This window comes from Misgurnus anguillicaudatus, unplaced genomic scaffold (assembly GCF_027580225.2).
Source record: "Misgurnus anguillicaudatus unplaced genomic scaffold, ASM2758022v2 HiC_scaffold_33, whole genome shotgun sequence".
Lineage (NCBI taxonomy): Eukaryota > Metazoa > Chordata > Actinopteri > Cypriniformes > Cobitidae > Misgurnus > Misgurnus anguillicaudatus.
In genome coordinates, this window is record NW_027395283.1 from 3,946,097 (window position 1) to 3,964,320 (window position 18,224).

Sequence of the window (18,224 nt, forward strand, 5' to 3'; positions counted from 1 at the left end):
ACCTCTCTTAGTGAAACAACCCCAATAAGTCGCCCGATACTGGTGACATATGCGTGATCCAAACCCAGCAGAGAGAAGATAGTGTGTGTCTGTCAAAGAGAAAGAGAGGCGGGGCTATCGTCAATGACATCTGACCTTCAACATGTCAAAGACTTTAACAATAATGATCATAAACTACACACACACCTTGTGTAGTGAGGTTCTCTCCACCAGTTGAAAGGGGGCGGGGTCAATCTTACAGTTATTGAAGTTCACCTGCTCGTCAAGCTGTTGCTCCTCCCACTCCTCAATCTGTATTCACAGTTAATCATACATGACTCTGTGTATACAGGTTTCTTCTTAACCATCATCACATATACCAGCACAAAGCTTGAGTGTGAAGATGAAAAGTTGATGTGCACCTTTAAATTTATATAACTCAGTCATTACACTGCAAAAAATGATTTCTTACTTAGTATTTTTGTCTTGTTTTAGTAGTAATATCTACAAATGCTTAAAGATGCATTTTCTTGATAAGCAGAATTACCTAAAACATTAAGAATTTAAGTAAAAAAACAACAACAACACAAAATTAAGTGAATTTGTGCTTAAAACAAGCAAAAAAATCCTGCTAATAGAGTAAGAATTTTTTCTTGAATGAAGTGTTTAAGAAAAATTTTCAATATTTTTTTCTTACCCCATTGACAGATTTTTTTCCTTTTTTAGCCAAAGATTCACTTAATTTAATGTTTTTTCTTAGGTCATTTTAGGTCAATACATCTTGATTTAGGCAGTTTTGGATATTTGTAGTGAAAATAAGACAAAAATACTAAGCAAGAAAGTCATTTTTTGCAGTGCATTTGGTCTAGAAATAAAATCTTGGTCTTTTTAAAGAAGACACTTTAAAGTTTTGGAGTTGTGAATATTAAATAAAAAAATATTTTAAATTTATTAAAAAATAAAATATGCATTTTATATTAAAAACATAAAAATGAAAATACAAAAATAAAGCCACAAGTATAAACTAGTTATGATCCGAATTTCAAGTTAAAATCACAAAAAATGAGGTTTCATCACACTTTTATTGGTTTACCAACAACGGCCACTAGGTGTCATCGGTTTGCTACATACTCTTGTCACAAATCAATAAATTACTGTCACTGCATTATTATTACTGCAAAAAGTTTTTGAAACATGAAAACTAAATTTTAGAGCTTTCCAGCAATATATAGACGGTTTCATCGGACGCACGTGATACACGCCTGGATCCGAACCTTACTTCCGTTTTTTTTTTTTTATGGGGTTCTGACTAGTTGCTAAAATGATCTCTTGAACAAATGCCTCGTCGAAAATAACAAATGTTTTGGTTTCCTATGTAATCTGTGTGTTGTTTTTTTGCTTGTTATATAAATAAACTACGTTTAAAAAACTTTGTTGTTATTTATTCTTAGCGGAGTTTACCGGAAGTTAAGTGCGGACCACGACAGCCGCTTGTTTATGTTGTTACTGCTGAAACAGTCTATAGTTTGTCAAAATGATGCCATGTTTATAGGATATAAGCGTTACGAATATATAATAATTTATATGTATTGCTATGGGGTCAGTGACTTACAAAAATTATTTCTGGTTTAAAGGTATTTGTAATAATAAATATGTAACAACACATTGGGCCAACCTGTTGGCCTGTCACATTTTAGAAAATTTCTCTTACTACATCATTCTTTTGGCAAAATGGTGAAATATGACAACCTCAACGCTGCAAAAAACACAACTTTAAATGTTGTGTTTTATTTTTCTCACCTCTCGAAGTGTCATATCGTCTTCTGCATCGGGGTCGTCCTAAAAAGAAACAGAAGAGTAAATATCAAAACACACACAAACACACCTTAAGAAACACAAACACAACAAAAACTTAAGTAAACATCCGATTGAGAAAATATACGATTCACGCGTCTACATGCTTACTTTTCTCCTGATGATTGTATCACAGATCGAACTACATCAACCTTTTCAACATCCGATCGAACTCAATCATATTGATTAAAATGTTTACATGAAGGCTTTTCAATCTGATTGAGCCATCAATATTGGATTATAGTAACCGTGGCTATTGTGATGCTGTACTTTTGTTACCCTTTCACCTTCCAAAAAAGCAATAAAAAACTTTAATGTTAAAAAAATAACATTTTCTATAGTTATCTGTACTTTAACTTGAGTAAAGTTTTTGGCAACCAAATTTGGACGGCTACTGTAATAACAAGCAATATTTACAACTGATATTAAAGACTAGCTAATAATATGACTTTGGTGTTATGAAATAAAATGCATTATTATTAATGTTTAGCTATCAAGCAATGAACAATTGAACTAAATTCGTCACCTTTAATCTGTTGAGAAGACAAAAACATAATATAAAGATAATTTTAAGAGTTGCATCAGATGAAAAGTAAATCTGTAAATAATGTTATGAATGAACAGTGTGGAGGTTAAGATGATATTTAATATCTAAACTCTATTTCTCTCTCTAAACTTGAGCTGAGATGATGATGATGATGTAAACAGAACAGGTGTGGCGTGAGTTTTATTGGCCCCGCCCTCTGTTTACACAGCTCATACTGATTGGCCAGATGATCATTCTTGATTGACTCTTCTGTGACTGCTACATTTTAGATTGTATCAGATTACACAATGGTGACCTTTGAACTGTAGCTCGAGTCTCTGGACCAATCAAAACATTTCAACAAAATCATTATGAGAAACTTTAACAGTTACTGTAATCTTTACTGTAACTACAGGTCAAAGGTCAAACACTAAAGATGATGGTCGATGAATTACTCAATGAGCCACTGGCTATTCTGGCTCTTACCACCACTGAAATCCTCACATGTTTGGCTGGTCTGAGATCAGCAGACATCACATTATTATTCTTTGATTAAGAAAAGAGAAAAGACAAACAACAACACAAACAACCTTTACTGGAACCTAGAGTTATAACACACAACAGTACAATACTGATACAGTACAACTCTGTTTGTGTCTGTCTGCATGTGTGACTGTCTGTCTGCGTGTGACTGTCTGCATGTGTGACTGTCTGTCTGCGTGTGACTGTCTGTCTGCGTGTGACTGTCTGTCTGCATGTGTGACTGTCTGTCTGCATGTGTGACTGTCTGTCTGCATGTGTGACTGTCTGTCTGCGTGTGACTGTCTGTCTGCATGTGTGACTGTCTGTCTGCGTGTGACTGTCTGTCTGCGTGTGACTGTCTGTCTGCGTGTGACTGTCTGTCTGCGTGTGACTGTCTGTCTGCGTGTGACTGTCTGTCTGCGTGTGTCTGTCTTTCTGCGTGTGTCTGTCTTTCTGCGTGTGTCTGTCTTTCTGCGTGTGTCTGTCTGTCTGCGTGTGTCTGTCTGTCTGCGTGTGTCTGTCTGTTTGTCTGCGTGTGACTGTCTGTGTGCGTATGTGAGACTGTCTGCGCGCGTATGTGAGACTGTCTGCGCGCGTATGTGAGACTGTCTGCGCGCGTATGTGAGACTGTCTGCGCGCGTATGTGAGACTGTCTGCGCGCGTATGTGAGACTGTCTGCGCGCGTATGCGAGACTGTCTGCGCGCGTATGCGAGACTGTCTGCGCGCGTATGCGAGACTGTCTGCGCGCGTATGCGAAACTGTCTGCGCGCGTATGTAAGACAGTCTGCACGCGTATGTGTGACTGTCTGCGCGCATGTACCTGTCTGGGAGTGCGTGTCTGTCTGGGAGCGTGCTTGTCTGTCTGCATGCATGCATCTGTCTCTGTGTTTGAGTTTGTTTGTGTGTGTCTGTGTGTTTGTGTACCTGTTCGTGCGTGTGTACCTGTTCGCGCGCATGTCTGTCTGTGTGCGCGCATCTGTCTGTGTGTGTATGCATTTGTGTCTGTCTTTGCGTGCGTATGTCTGCGTGTGCGTCTGTGGCTGTCTGCGTGTTTGTGACTGTCTGCACGTATGCGTGATTGTCTGCGTGCGTATGCGTGACTGTCTGTGAGCGCGCGTCTGTCTGTGTGTGTGTTTGTATGAATTTGTGTCTGTGTGCACATGTCTGTCTGCATGTGCGGGTCTGTCTATGTGTGTATGCATTTGTGTCTGTCTTTGCGTGCATCTGTCTGCATGTGCGTCTGTGGCTGTTTGCGTGTGTGTATGACTGTCTGCGCGTATGTATGACTGTCTGCGCACGTATGTGTGACTGTCTGCGCACGTATGTGTGACTGTCTGCGCACGTTTGTGTGACTGGCTGCGCATGTTTGTGTGATTTTGTGTGTCTGTGCGTTTTTTGTGACTGTCTGCACATATGTTTACCTGTCTGCATGCGTCTGTCAGTGTGTATGCATTTGTGTGTTTCTGCATGTGTGTCTATGTGTGTTTGCCTGTCTGCGTGTGTGTGCTTGTGTGTGTGTAGGTCATCTCACCTCCAGTGTTTCTGTTCGAGGGTGAGTACAAAGCAGATTCTTTAGACCAATGCCAGAATCATGTGGACCTGAGAGAGAGAGAGAGAGAGAGAGAGAGAGAATATTGTGTGTGTGATTATTTTCTATGATTGTGTAAGTATTTGAGCAAACTAGCTGTGTCACAGCTCTTTGAGTTTGTGTTAAATGATTTGGCATGGAACAGAAGTGATGGGATGTGTGTGTTTTTGTGTGTGTGTGTGTGTGTGTGTGTGTGTGTGTGTGTGTGTGTGTGTGTGTGTGTGTGTGTGTGTGTGTGTGTGTGTGTGTGTGTGTGTGTGTGTGTGTGTTGTGAGTGTGTGCGTTTACTTGTTGGGATGTCTATAATTTTCTCTGCGGCATATGATTTCTTCAGCGCTGGTTTGAGAGGTTTAGGAGAAATAGGACGAGCTGGAGGGACAGAGGATTCCTCTGTGGAGATCTACAACACACACAAATAGTTGATATCAAACTTTGATCTTCTTTATCTCAGACGTTGATTTGTAGACTTTAGTTTGGATTTCACAGACAGTCACTCATATTGTTACACAGCGGTTCCTCATTATAATAATCGTATATGAGTCAAAGAAAAGTTCACCCTCTGACCTGAAAGCGAACCTCTTGGTTGACTTTCTGACCTCCATCTTCACTTTTAGGGCTGTTGATCACAGACATGCGCTTCCTCTCAGCCTCCGCCCGTTCTCGTATGAACTCCAATCGCCGCGGGCGACCGAGATGCTGCGCCAGGAGCGCCTGTAACTGCCCACGCTCAATAGATCCCAGCAAGATCATCGACTCTGAAGATTTAAAAGATCTCCTTTAGATGCACGCTTAGCGTTTGTGTTAGTCTGTAGTGATTATAATAAACAGATGTGTGTGCGTACCTGCAGACTCCACCAGAGCTAATGTTTTAAGATTTCCTATCAGAAGAATCTCATGCAGATCTCTGTAGGTTGAGTTCAGAGTGATGTAATGAACTCCTCTCACCATAATGTCCTCCACACGGATATTATACTTCCTACAAATACACACATATTTTAGTTTGATTCCAGTTTGACAAAATTTTATAAAACATTTATTAATCATAACATCCGTATAATTAAACCTCAATTAAGCTACTAACAAACAGCACTTTTTATCATTTCATATTTAAAAATAATTTAAAGGTGCCAAAGAATGCATTAAAATAATTTTAATAATTTGTAAAATTGTTCTCTGGAAGGTTTGTGGGCTTTATGGGGCTTTAAATGATCCGGAGTGAGTTTTACATGTCTATTTACAACCCTAGGATTTGAAATAAAATGGTCTATTATTACCTTATTTGAAAGGGTCATGAATAATAATGTTGAGCTCTGCTCTGATTGGCTGTTTCTCCTTCAGTAGCTCTGTGTGTGTGTAAACAGATCGTATGTTTCAGTCTGTATCAGATGAAGAGACTGATTTTGAGGAATAATCAATTGTTTGGAGATTGTTAATGGACGTTTCTGAGTGGTGAGTTTGGTCAGTATGGACCCGCAAATTGTAACTGTAACATCAATAGTAGAATTTCAGCCCGAATGCTAGCATATAGCATTAACTAGCATATAACATTCATTTTTTGCATATAGCATTGACTAGCATATAACATTAACTTTTTTGCATATAGCATTAACTAGCATATAGCATTAACTAGCATATAGCATAAACTAACATATAGCATAAACTAGCATATAGCATTAACTAGCATAGGCTATAGCATTAACTAACATATAACGTTAACTAGCATATAACATTATTTTTTGTATATAGCATTAACTAGCATAGGCTTTAACATTAACTAACATATAGCATTAACTAGCATATAACATTAACTAGGATATAACATTATTTTTTGCATATAGCATTAACTAACATATCGCATTAACTAGCATATAGCATAAAGTAACATATAGCATAAACTAGCATATAGCATTAAATAGCATAGGCTATAACATTAACTAACATATAGCATTAAGTAGCATATAGCATTAAGTAACATATAACGTAAACTAGCATATAACATTATTTTTTGTATATAGCATTAACTAGCATAGGCTTTAACATTAACTAACATATAGCATTAACTAGCATATAACATTAACTAGGATATAACATTATTTTTGCATATAGCATTAACTAACATATCGCAATATCTAGCATATAACGCTAACTAGCATATAGCATTAATTTTTTTGTATATAGCATTAACTAGCATATAGCATTAACTAGCATATAATGCTAACAAGCATATAGCATTATTTTTTTGCATATAGTATTAACTAGCATAAAGCATTAACTAGCATATATCGTTAACTAGCATATAGCCTGAACTTGCTTATAGCCTGAACTTGCTTATAGCCCTAACTAGCATATAGCACTAACTCAGCATGCAGTCACAACTTTGTTTTTAGCATTGTAACAACATTGTAATAAATTTAATTTAATGTGTAATTTAATGTTGGGGGCATTTATCTCAACTGTAACAGTCGGTGTTATGTTGAGATTCTTTTGCATGCACGAGGTTTACATATTTAACATTATTTTTTGTATATAGCATTAACTAGCATAGGCTTTAACATTAACTAACATATAGCATTAACTAGCATATAACATTAACTAGGATATAACATTATTTTTTGCATATAGCATTAACTAACATATCGCATTAACTAGCATATAGCATAAAGTAACATATAGCATAAACTAGCATATAGCATTAAATAGCATAGGCTATAGCATTAACTAACATATAACGTTAACTAGCATATAACATTATTTTTTGTATATAGCATTAACTAGCATAGGCTTTAACATTAACTAACATATAGCATTAACTAGCATATAACATTAAATAGGATATAACATTATTTTTGCATATAGCATTAACTAACATATCGCAATATCTAGCATATAACGCTAACTAGCATATAGCATTAATTTTTTTGTATATAGCATTAACTAGCATATAGCATTAACTAGCATATAACGCTAACAAGCATATAGCATTATTTTTTTGCATATAGTATTAACTAGCATAAAGCATTAACTAGCATATATCGTTAACTAGCATATAGCCTGAACTTGCTTATAGCCTGAACTTGCTTATAGCCCTAACTAGCATATAGCACTAACTCAGCATGCAGTCACAACTTTGTTTTTAGCATTGTAACAACATTGTAATTAATTTAATTTAATGTGTAATTTAATGTTGGGGGCCTTTATCTCAACTGTAACAGTCGGTGTTATGTTGAGATTCTTTTGCATGCACGAGGTTTACATATGAAAGAGGAAACAATCGTGTTTGAGGCTCACAATATGTCATTACCATTTACAGAGCTCTTATTATTTATCTATGCCTACATACAGTTTTACATTCTACGGCACCTTTAATATTCACGCCAAAAAGTATTTTGTGGCAGTTCAAACACATTCAACCACATGCGAGTCTACATCACAAAAGCAATCCGATGGAATGTGTTTCGACTACATGTGAATGTGTTCAAAATGTTTTATACCCCGTTTACAGCTGTATTTAGCGTAATCCACTTCCGATCGACCAAAAAATGATCTTAATAGCAGGTGTAAACAGTAAAATAGTGTCAAAAATTGAAATTAATGTAAAATCAAACAGCGATGCTCCTAATCTCATCATTAGATTATAAAACTTTAGCCTGGATTTCACAGACAGAGACACATTTTCTAAAACATTTCCTAAAATGATGACACCCAGGAAAGGACTCCCAGGACTCTTTAACATCATGCCAGGAACTAAAGTAAATCATTGACACAATTCTCTGCAATGTACTCAACCTGCATGACACTGCATTCACATTTATCCTGACAGTGTTCAGACACATGAGCTTTGACACGTCTGATGTTAACAAAACTTAACAATCAACAACACTGCAACATCCTGTTAACCAGACAAAACTTCAGAGTTTCAAAACTTCTATTCAGAAAACTTAAAAACTAGTTCAAACATACACATACAACTTTTTGCTTCATTAAATCATCCATCACTATTTGTTGGCATATGAGACATTTGATTTATTAATGTTCTTCTGATGATTCATGTTATGGTTATATTGTGTAGGAAACAATAACACAATGAACAGTGAAAACTGACAGAGAAACAGCAGAGAATGAAAATGACAAATGAAAATGTCCTGCTGAAAAGTGACACGCACACAAACACGTGTGCACACACACACACACACACACACACACACACACACACACACACACACACACACACACACACACACACACACACACACACACACACACACACACACAACACACGATTGTGTTTTGCTTCGGTGTGGGTGTGTGTATGTGTTGCCATTAGTCTAATGAGCCTGTATTGCATTTAGAAGTGTGTGTGTGTTGTGTTTTGTGTAATTGTACTGCACACATAATTGTCCATTTACACTAATTAAAGCCACTAAAGGCTCAAGTAACCCTTTGAAAGGACAAACACAGTGAGAGAGAAAAGCGAGAGAGAGAGAGTGTAAGAAGTAAAAGCTGTTTATCTGGGTGAATGACAGACAGATGGAGAGACTCACTCATGGTGACCCCAGCCGAGCTCAGGCAGATACGGCAGTTTTTTAATGCGAATGATGGAGTCATAAATGGACGGCTGAAGACTCTGAGCGACCGCGTTGGCGAGAATCACAGCGATCATGATGGGCAGAATGTGACTGATCTGTCCTGTCAATTCAAACACAATCACAGCCGTCGACACCGTGTGTGTCACTGCACCTGATAATGCAGCCGCTCCTATAGAGAGATACAACATTAAGAATTAACAACAATACAACTCACAAGCTACAGTACTGTCATTTCAATTCAAATGTATTTATTTATAGTGCTTTTCATAATTTTGCATTGTTACAGTGCAGCTTTTTACCATGATCTACTAAAACAGTGATCCATTAAAACCATGAACTACTAAAACAGTGATCTACTAAAGCAATGATTTACTAAAACTGTGTTCTATTAAAACCTTGATCTACTAAAACTGTAATATATTAAAACAGTGACCCACTAAACCGTGATATATTAAAACAGTGATCTACTAAACCGTGATCCACTAAAACCATGATCCACTAAAACAGTGATCTATTAATCCAGTTATCCACTAAAACTGCAATCCACTAAACCGCGATCCACTAAAACCGCATTTCAAAAACAACAACAGCGGCCGACTAAAACAGCGACCCACTAAACCGTGACCTGCTAAAACTGTTGTCCGGGGAAAAAAATTAATAAAAAAATGTGGCCTGCAAAAAACGTGATCCGCAAAAAAAGTGATCCGAAAAAACCATGATCTGCTTAAACCGCCACCCAACAAAACCGTGATCCACTAAAACTGACATACCAAACCTTGATCCACTAAAACCGTGACCAAATAAAACCGTGACCCACTAAACCGTGATCCACCAAACCGTGATCCACTAAACTGTGATCCACTAAACTGTGACCCAATAAAACCGTGATTCACTAAACCGTGATCCACTAAACTGCAATCCACTAAACCGTGATCCACTAAACTGCGATCCACTAAACCGTGATCCACTAAACTGTGACCCAATAAAACCGTGATTCACTAAACCGTGATCCACTAAAACCGACCCACTAAAAACCGCAATATACCAAACCATGATCCACTAAAACGGTGATCCACTAAAACCGTGACCAAATAAAACCGTGATCCACTAAACCGTGATCCACTAAACAGTGAACCACTAAACTGCGATCCACTAAACCGCGATCCACTAAACTGCGATCCACTAAACCGTGATCCACTAAACTGTGACCCAATAAAACCGTGATTCACTAAACCGTGATCCACTAAAAACCCCAATATACCAAACCATGATCCACTAAAACGGTGATCCACTAAAACCGTGACCCAATAAAACCGTGACCAAATAAAACCGTGATCCACTAAACCGTGATCCACTAAACCGTGATCCACTAAACAGTGATCCACTAAACTGCGATCCACTAAACCGTGACCCAACAAAACCGTGATCCACTAAAACTCTGACATACCAAACCTTGATCCACTAAACCCGTGATCCACTAAAACTGACCCACTAAAAACCGCAATATACCAAACCATGATCTACTAAAACCATGATCCACTAAAACGGTGATCCACTAAAACGGTGATCCACTAAAACGGTGATCCACTAAAACCGTGACAAAAAAACCCTGTGACCAAATAAAGCCGTGATCCACTAATCAGTGATCCACTAAACTGCGATCCACTAAACCGTGACCCAATAAAACCGTGACCCAATAAAAACGTGACCAAATAAAACTGTGATCCACTAAACCGTGATCCACTAAACCCGTGATCCACTAAACCCGTGATCCACTAAAATCGTGATCCATTAAACCCGTGATCCACTAAACCCGTGATCCACTAAACCCGTGATCCACTAAACCATGATAGAATAAAACCGGGATCCACTAAACCCGTAATCCACTAAACCCATAATCCACTTAAACTAATACTTTTATCTTAGGTAATTTTACTTTTTTGGATCTTGATTTAAGAATGTGTGTGTGTGTGTGTGTGTGTGTGTCTTACCCACAACAGCGTAACCGCCGGGCACTATGGGATAGATTGTTCCATCTGTGTTAATACCTTCTGGAAACCATGCAGCCATACTCTCACCCACCAAACGCCCGAATGCAGCACCTGGGTTACAGATATTCATACGTTAAACTACATTCTCAACACATACAGTACTACCGCTTTAAATTACTGAATAAAATATTAAAGTCATTTAAGAGATTTCCTCATCAATCCGTCTGTCCATAAAAACGTTTCTCAACAACTCTGGATAATGTCTTATGGACAGATGATGTAGTTCATTCATAGGTTCACAGACACTGAATAACAACAGTATCTCTACACTAATCCAATCCATCATCAGAGATACTTAAAGCTGGAATAAAGATTCTGACATACACACTTACCAATGACAAAAACAGGCATGAAAGCTCCACACGGGACAGGAAGAGTTGTGGCTAAAGCTGACATCCAGAACTACACAACAGATGACAGAGACACTCATCAAAAACACAAACACTTTAAAACAAACATATAATATAAATGTGCATTTAAAAGACCCAACCATCATACAGCTGTCAATCACATCTGATGCAATAAATGACACGCCCCCTTCTAAACTCTCATTTGCATGATTGTGAAGTCTGATTAATACTTGGTTAATCCGATCACTTGAGTGTAAATGATAAGTTAACTGGTTAAAATTTCAAAAACTGAATCTATGCAGAGATTTGCATGTTGATTCTCATCCCTGTTTTTACATCCATGTAAAGTGTTGTATAGTTTAATTAACTATACAGGGAGTGCAGAATTATTAGGCAAGTTGTATTTTTGAGGATTACTTTTGTTATTGTACAACTACAGTGCTCTTGGTCAATTCAAAATGTTAACAAACCCTCAAGCCTGAACATTTAAGTAGTAAAAGTGAAATTTTGGCTTTATTAAGAAAATATTTCTATGTACATCATTATTAGGCAACTATTAGTGTGCAGAATTATTAGGCAACTAAATGAAAAACAAAGATTTTACCATCTCACTTGTTTTTTTTTCAACTGTTAAAGTGAGAATATAAAAAAAACTCTACATTTACAAAAAAATTAATAAAACAATAAAAAATAAAAAAATATATAGACTCAGTGACCAATATAGCCACCCTTCTTTTTGATAACAGTCACAAGCCTTCCATTCACGGATTCAGTCAGTTTCTTGATCTGGTCTGAACCAACATTTTGTGCAGGCGCAACCACAGCCTCCCAGACACTGTTCAGAGAGGTGTACGGTTTACCTTCACTGTAAATGTCCTGCTTAAGAAGGGATCAAAAGGTCTCAATAGGGTTTAAGTCAGGTAAAGAAGGGGGCCATGGCATTAGTTTTTCATCTCTCAGGCCTTTAATGGCCAGCCTTGCAGTGGAGTACTTGTGATGTATGTTATGGAGCGTTGTCTTGCAAAATAATCAGTCTTCTTGAAAGATGCAAACTTTTTCCTGTACCACTGCTTGAAGAAAGTGTCTTCTACATTACAGGCAGGCAGGCACAGACAGGTATTATTAAACATGAGCTTGTTGGACCTTTTTGGGTTGAAAATTTTTAGAAGACACTTTCTTCAAGCAGTGGTACTGGAAAAAATCTGCATCTTTCAATAAGACTTTTTTATGCAAGACAACGCTTCAGCACATGCATCAAAGTACTCAACTGAGTGGCTGGCCAGTAAATGCCTTAAAGGTGGAAAAACTAATGACATGGCCCCTTCTTCACCTGACTTAAACCCTATTGAGACCTTTTGATCCCTTCTTAAGCAGGACATTTACAGTGAAGGTAAACAGTACACCTCTCTGAACAGTGTCTGGGAGGCTGTGGTTGTGGCTGCACAAAATGTTGGTTCAAACCAGATCAAGAAACTGACTGAATCCGTGAATGGAAGGCTTGTGACTGTTATCAAAAAGAAGGGTGGCTATATTGGTCACTGAGTCTATATATTTTTTTATTTTTTATTGTTTTATTAATTTTTTTGTAAATGTAGAGTTTTTTTTATATTCTCACTTTAACAGTTGAAAAAAAAACAAGTGAGATGGTAAAATCTTTGTTTTTCATTTAGTTGCCTAATAATTCTGCACACTAATAGTTGCCTAATAATGATGTACATAGAAATATTTTCTTAATAAAGCCAAAATTTCACTTTTACTACTTAAATGTTCAGGCTTGAGGGTTTGTTAACATTTTGAATTGACCAAGAGCACTGTAGTTGTACAATAACAAAAGTAATCCTCAAAAATACAACTTGCCTAATAATTCTGCACTCCCTGTATGTGCATACTGTACATCTGATCATCTGTTGAGCCCTGATTGAGATTTGAAAACAAGATTATGTCAATTTTATTGTATTCAAAATTTTTGATGTTTACCTCATAGCTTGATCAATACTGAATATTATCCATAAATCCAGGTTTCATGATCCATCTTAACTTAAATATTTAATTTCTCAAGATTTTTTATAAAGAATAGACCCACTTTGACTAAGAAAAACAACAACCTTTAAACACCCAGCTCACGTAATGGGTCTATTTGTGTTCTTGCAGCCGCCTGTCTCTCCGCTCACACAATAGGATGCCATATGAGAAAACAGAGGGGTGTGATATTCACACATGAGTCTGTGTGCGTCATAACATATACAAATCCCCAAATATCCTCATACAATCAAAGCTTAATTTTTCATATGACGCAAAATCTGTCAATGTTGGATGACTACACGCCATCATTTCCTCCTCAGAAAAAGTCAAATCTTATTCCGTCAATAGAAAATTGTTGTTTTTTGAAACATATTTTTACTTCCACAGAAAGAAAAGACCTTTAAAAGTCGAAGCAATTTTAACAAAGATTATAGGTGACTCATGAAAACATGCAGGCTACATTTTACTCCAAAATAAGAAAAAGAAAAAAGAAAATAGGAATTATATTTTATAAAAACTTAATTTACTGTAATGCATTTAGATATTACTTCTAATGAATATAAAATCATTATTAATAATAATAATAATAATAATAATAATAATAATAATAATAATAATAATAATAATAATAATAATAATAATAATAATAATAATGATAATGATAATAATAATAATAATAATAAAACACATCTGTTTAGCTATGCATTTACTGAATGAACACTATGCTGCGTCCAAACTGATTCCACTATATTTTATATGAACTATTTTAATTATTTTTTATTTCCCTTGTTTTTATTCTTATTTTTACTGTTTTATACGTTATTCCTGTTTTATTCATTTTTACACATTTAAACTGTTTTTATTAAAATCACATTTATTTTCTATTAATTGATATTTTAAATTCTCATGTATCTTTGATTTTTTTTGTGTGTGTCTCTTATTTCTACATACTTTCTTCTCTTATATATTGTTTTCTCATTTCTATGTAAAGCACTTTGAATGACCTCTGTGTTTGAAATGTGCTATACAAATAAACTTGCCTTGCCTTGTATAATAATAATAATAATAATAATAATAATAATAATAATAATAATAATAATAATAATAATAATAATAATAATAATAATAATAATAATAATAATATCATTATAAAATAATAATAATAATAATAATATCATTATACAATAATATTATAAAATAATAATAATAATAATAATAATATCATTATAAGATAATAATAATAACAATAACAATAATAATAATATGAAATCTTTAAAAATCCAAATACAACACAACAAACACTACAACTATGTAAAATATTTTGACAAATATCACTTGAAAGAATACATACATTTTTATAATTATTTTTTCAGTAATGATTTATATTGATATACTTGTATTTATTTAAATGGATCATTACAGTAAAGAGAATTTGTGAAGGTGAAAAGCATTCCCTTAAAAACAGATTTCATTTTAATATATATTAATACAATTTCTTTTTGATTTCATATTTGGAGTGAAATAGAAGCTGAATATTTTCGGTTTTTCAAGATTTCACTAAGATAGAGCAGCAAAGCAAAGAAAAGAGATTTAAACAAATAAAAGTTTGTCTTTTTTACATCTCTTTGTCAAAGAACAGAACCAAATATGGGAATAATAGTGTGTGTGCGTGCGTGCGTGTGTGTGTTAGATCTTATTAGTGAAGAACTGAAACATTTCTGATCTCTTATTCTAATAACACTTTATTAGATGGATAATAACAAACAAGAACTTTGCACCAATTAGGAGATGGCATGTTATTTACACTGTAAAAAATGTCTGTAGAAATTACAGTATTGATGGGGAACTAGCTGCCAGTAACTTACTGTAGATTTTACATTTATGTTATTTTCTGGCAACTGTCTGTACAAAGTTAAATGAACATGAAACATTTTCAGTCCTTATCTTCTACAGTAAGTTACTGGCAACCAGCTGCATAATTACAGCACATTTTTAACAGTGTATATTTGTTAATTAGTCACAAATACACACAAACAAACACACTTGTCACTGAATAAATGTGAGCTAAGTCCTGAACTGAACTGTGGGTAGTTATCCGAGCGATCTGATTGGTGGACTCAGAGAACAGGAAGTGAAGTTCATTAAACATAAGTGATGTGTCTGTATGGTTTATGAGTCGATTCTGATGGAGGTCTGTGTGAAATATTACATAAGTGTTTGTGTAGAGAGGTATACAGAGATTATTGTGTAATATTCTCCTCAAAGCTTCACCTTTCTTTTATTCATTCAAACATTCATTTACAGATGCTTTATCCAGACTCAGTGTGTGTCCTGTCCTGAGCATCTGATGAGTTTATTTCTTCCCTGTGAACAGCGGCATTATTAATAATCTACCATCTGAGATAACACATGCATACTGGATAAGAGATCAAAGAGATATTAAAGATAAGTTTGCTCTTTGTGTGTCTGTTTAAAGATGAAAAAATACTTTCTCATTGTGATTTAATTCAGCTCAGCTCTGTATATCAGGAGCTCAGATGCAAAATCCTTCAAAAGTCACTAATATGAAATAAGTTTTAGATTCATCAGATTTTGTTCTGTTTGGGTACCGCAGATCAACTGAGAAGAAAAACATTAATGCTAATGCAATGAAGCATCATTTGAAGTGAGTGTTGATATAATTTTGACTTTATAGTAGGGTTTCGACAGGTATTACCAAGTCAAATTTTAAGACTTTTTAAGACCTTTATACCTTTTCTTTTCTGAATAAATATGTAGAATCTATATCATGACAATTAAAGGAACAGTATGTAAGAAATTTATATCAATTAATCATAAAATGGCCCTGATATGTCACTAGACATAAAGAAATCATTTTCATTTCAAATACTTATATCACTGACAACAGTGGTCCGGCCAGAATATTGTCATTTAAAAAGTGGAGTTGCAGCCCTCAACTGATGTTTATGTTGTCATTTTGGGTATTGGCCACCAGTTGTGTGATTGCAGTACCTGTTTTAGCCACAATCCTACATACTGTTCCTTTAAGTCCAATTTTATAGTCCATGTGTTTTTTGAGACCTTTTATCTTTCATGACTAAAACAAGATGTATTTTCTAGGGATGTTACAAGACATTCCACAAGACTTTGCTGATATTACCAGACAGTTTTTTACATAGAGACTTCCGGTTTTAAGAAGTTTTGGGAAATCCTTGATGAAATATATGAAAATAACCTTTAATTTAACTGAAATCACAACATTTTGAAATGGTTTAACCAATTTAGGGTTTTCACTTACAATTATTGTGGTAATTGATGAACGCACTTGTAAACTCTCATTTGTCATCTATTAACTGGCGGCAGTAAATGTTAGTTTATAACCATAGTATTGCGAATGGCGTCTCAACTATCACTTTGGGATGAGCGAAATAAAACAAAAAAGAAAAAACACTCTAATGCGCTACAAGAGCATTTTAATCAAAAGCTAATTCACCAATTTACGGGAGTAAATTACATAAAAAAGTCAACGCAAAGATGCAAATATACGCAAACTCGCGTGAGGCAATGAGAATGATGTAAATTGGATAGCGCGATTTCCACGAACACATGCTTTTCGTCTCAAACGTGTCTTTGCGCAATAAGAAAATAGAAAAAATGAGGCACTCCTGATAAATGTTAAAAAGCCTTTCAACAAAAAAATGGCTACATGCCAACGCGTTTTAACTAAACAGTTTTCATCAGTGTCTTTGCGCAAATATTCAACTCGAGCAAAAAATTCACATGACGAACGCGATGCTCCGCATTAGAGGAAGCGTGGACGTAGGACAATTAAGACCTGTTAAAAGTTAGTTAAGAAAAGCAAATGTAAGACTGTTTAAGGCCTTACATTTTGATTTTAAATTTTTATACCTTTTAAGACCCTACGTGAACCCTGTTATATGCAAGGATTCAATAAAACAAAATTGTTATGAAACTTTTTTTGGTCCTTTCCATCCTCTTTTCTTAAGTTGTCACTTTTAACACAAATGACCAAACCAGATCCTGATCCTACAAATAATATTTTTTATGCATTTACATTTGAAGAGTTTCGTTGCAAAATGAGATAACCACCGTTTTTTTTATTGTTCAGAAATCTCGTTTTTTGGTTGTGCATTCCAATTAATATCAATTCAACTGCAGTTGATTTGTTTTGATTTAAACCTTCATAACTTAAAAAATACAGCTAAGTAGCACCATAAAACAAAATAATAACATGATAACATAATAATAAACATGTTTTGACAAAAATGTTAAAAAATGGATTTATCTCGTTTTGCAATGAAACTCTTCATTTATACATTTAGCAGATGATTTGTGACCCTGTCTGCACTGAAAAAAATTATCCATTGAATTTAATCAATTTTTTTAAGGTAAGTGGTTGCATTCAATTTATTTAAGCTACATTTAAACAAAAGTTTTTTATTTTGTTTTACTTTTCTAATCTTTTTGTTTAAATGTAGCTTAAATAAATTGATTGGAACCACTTACCTTAAAAAATTGATTAAACTCAATGAATAAGTTTTTTTCAGTGTGTGAAACCCCAGCTAGAATATTTTTTTGTGATTTACTGTTTCTACATAAGCTCATGCTAATGTACAGATCATTCTGTGAATATATAACTTTGATATCTTTAATATTGACTGTGTATGATCATGACAAAGATTGAAATCAATGAGTGAAACCAAACCTTGATGCTCATTAGATTA

The 18,224-nt window shown here is 35.1% G+C and overlaps 1 protein-coding gene across 4 annotated transcripts in view; it reads right to left on the reverse strand.

Annotated features, from left to right (window-relative positions):
* LOC129438744 (chloride channel protein 2) overlaps positions 1-18,224 on the reverse strand; it is a 57,023-nt gene that overhangs the window by 4,518 nt on the left and 34,281 nt on the right. For 2 of the 4 annotated variants that reach the window (XM_073865934.1, XM_073865935.1), the window contains 11 exons: positions 11,440-11,509; positions 11,048-11,158; positions 9,012-9,225; positions 5,313-5,446; positions 5,035-5,225; positions 4,759-4,870; positions 4,414-4,481; positions 2,846-2,905; positions 1,780-1,818; positions 187-291; positions 3-89 (listed from right to left, as the gene is read on the reverse strand). In XM_073865934.1, coding sequence (XP_073722035.1) covers positions 3-89; positions 187-291; positions 1,780-1,818; positions 2,846-2,905; positions 4,414-4,481; positions 4,759-4,870; positions 5,035-5,225; positions 5,313-5,446; positions 9,012-9,225; positions 11,048-11,158; positions 11,440-11,509 — 1,191 coding nt within the window. The remainder of the gene's footprint in view (positions 1-2; positions 90-186; positions 292-1,779; positions 1,819-2,845; positions 2,906-4,413; positions 4,482-4,758; positions 4,871-5,034; positions 5,226-5,312; positions 5,447-9,011; positions 9,226-11,047; positions 11,159-11,439; positions 11,510-18,224) is intronic. The other 2 variants (XM_073865936.1, XM_073865937.1) reach the window with 1 other exon arrangement.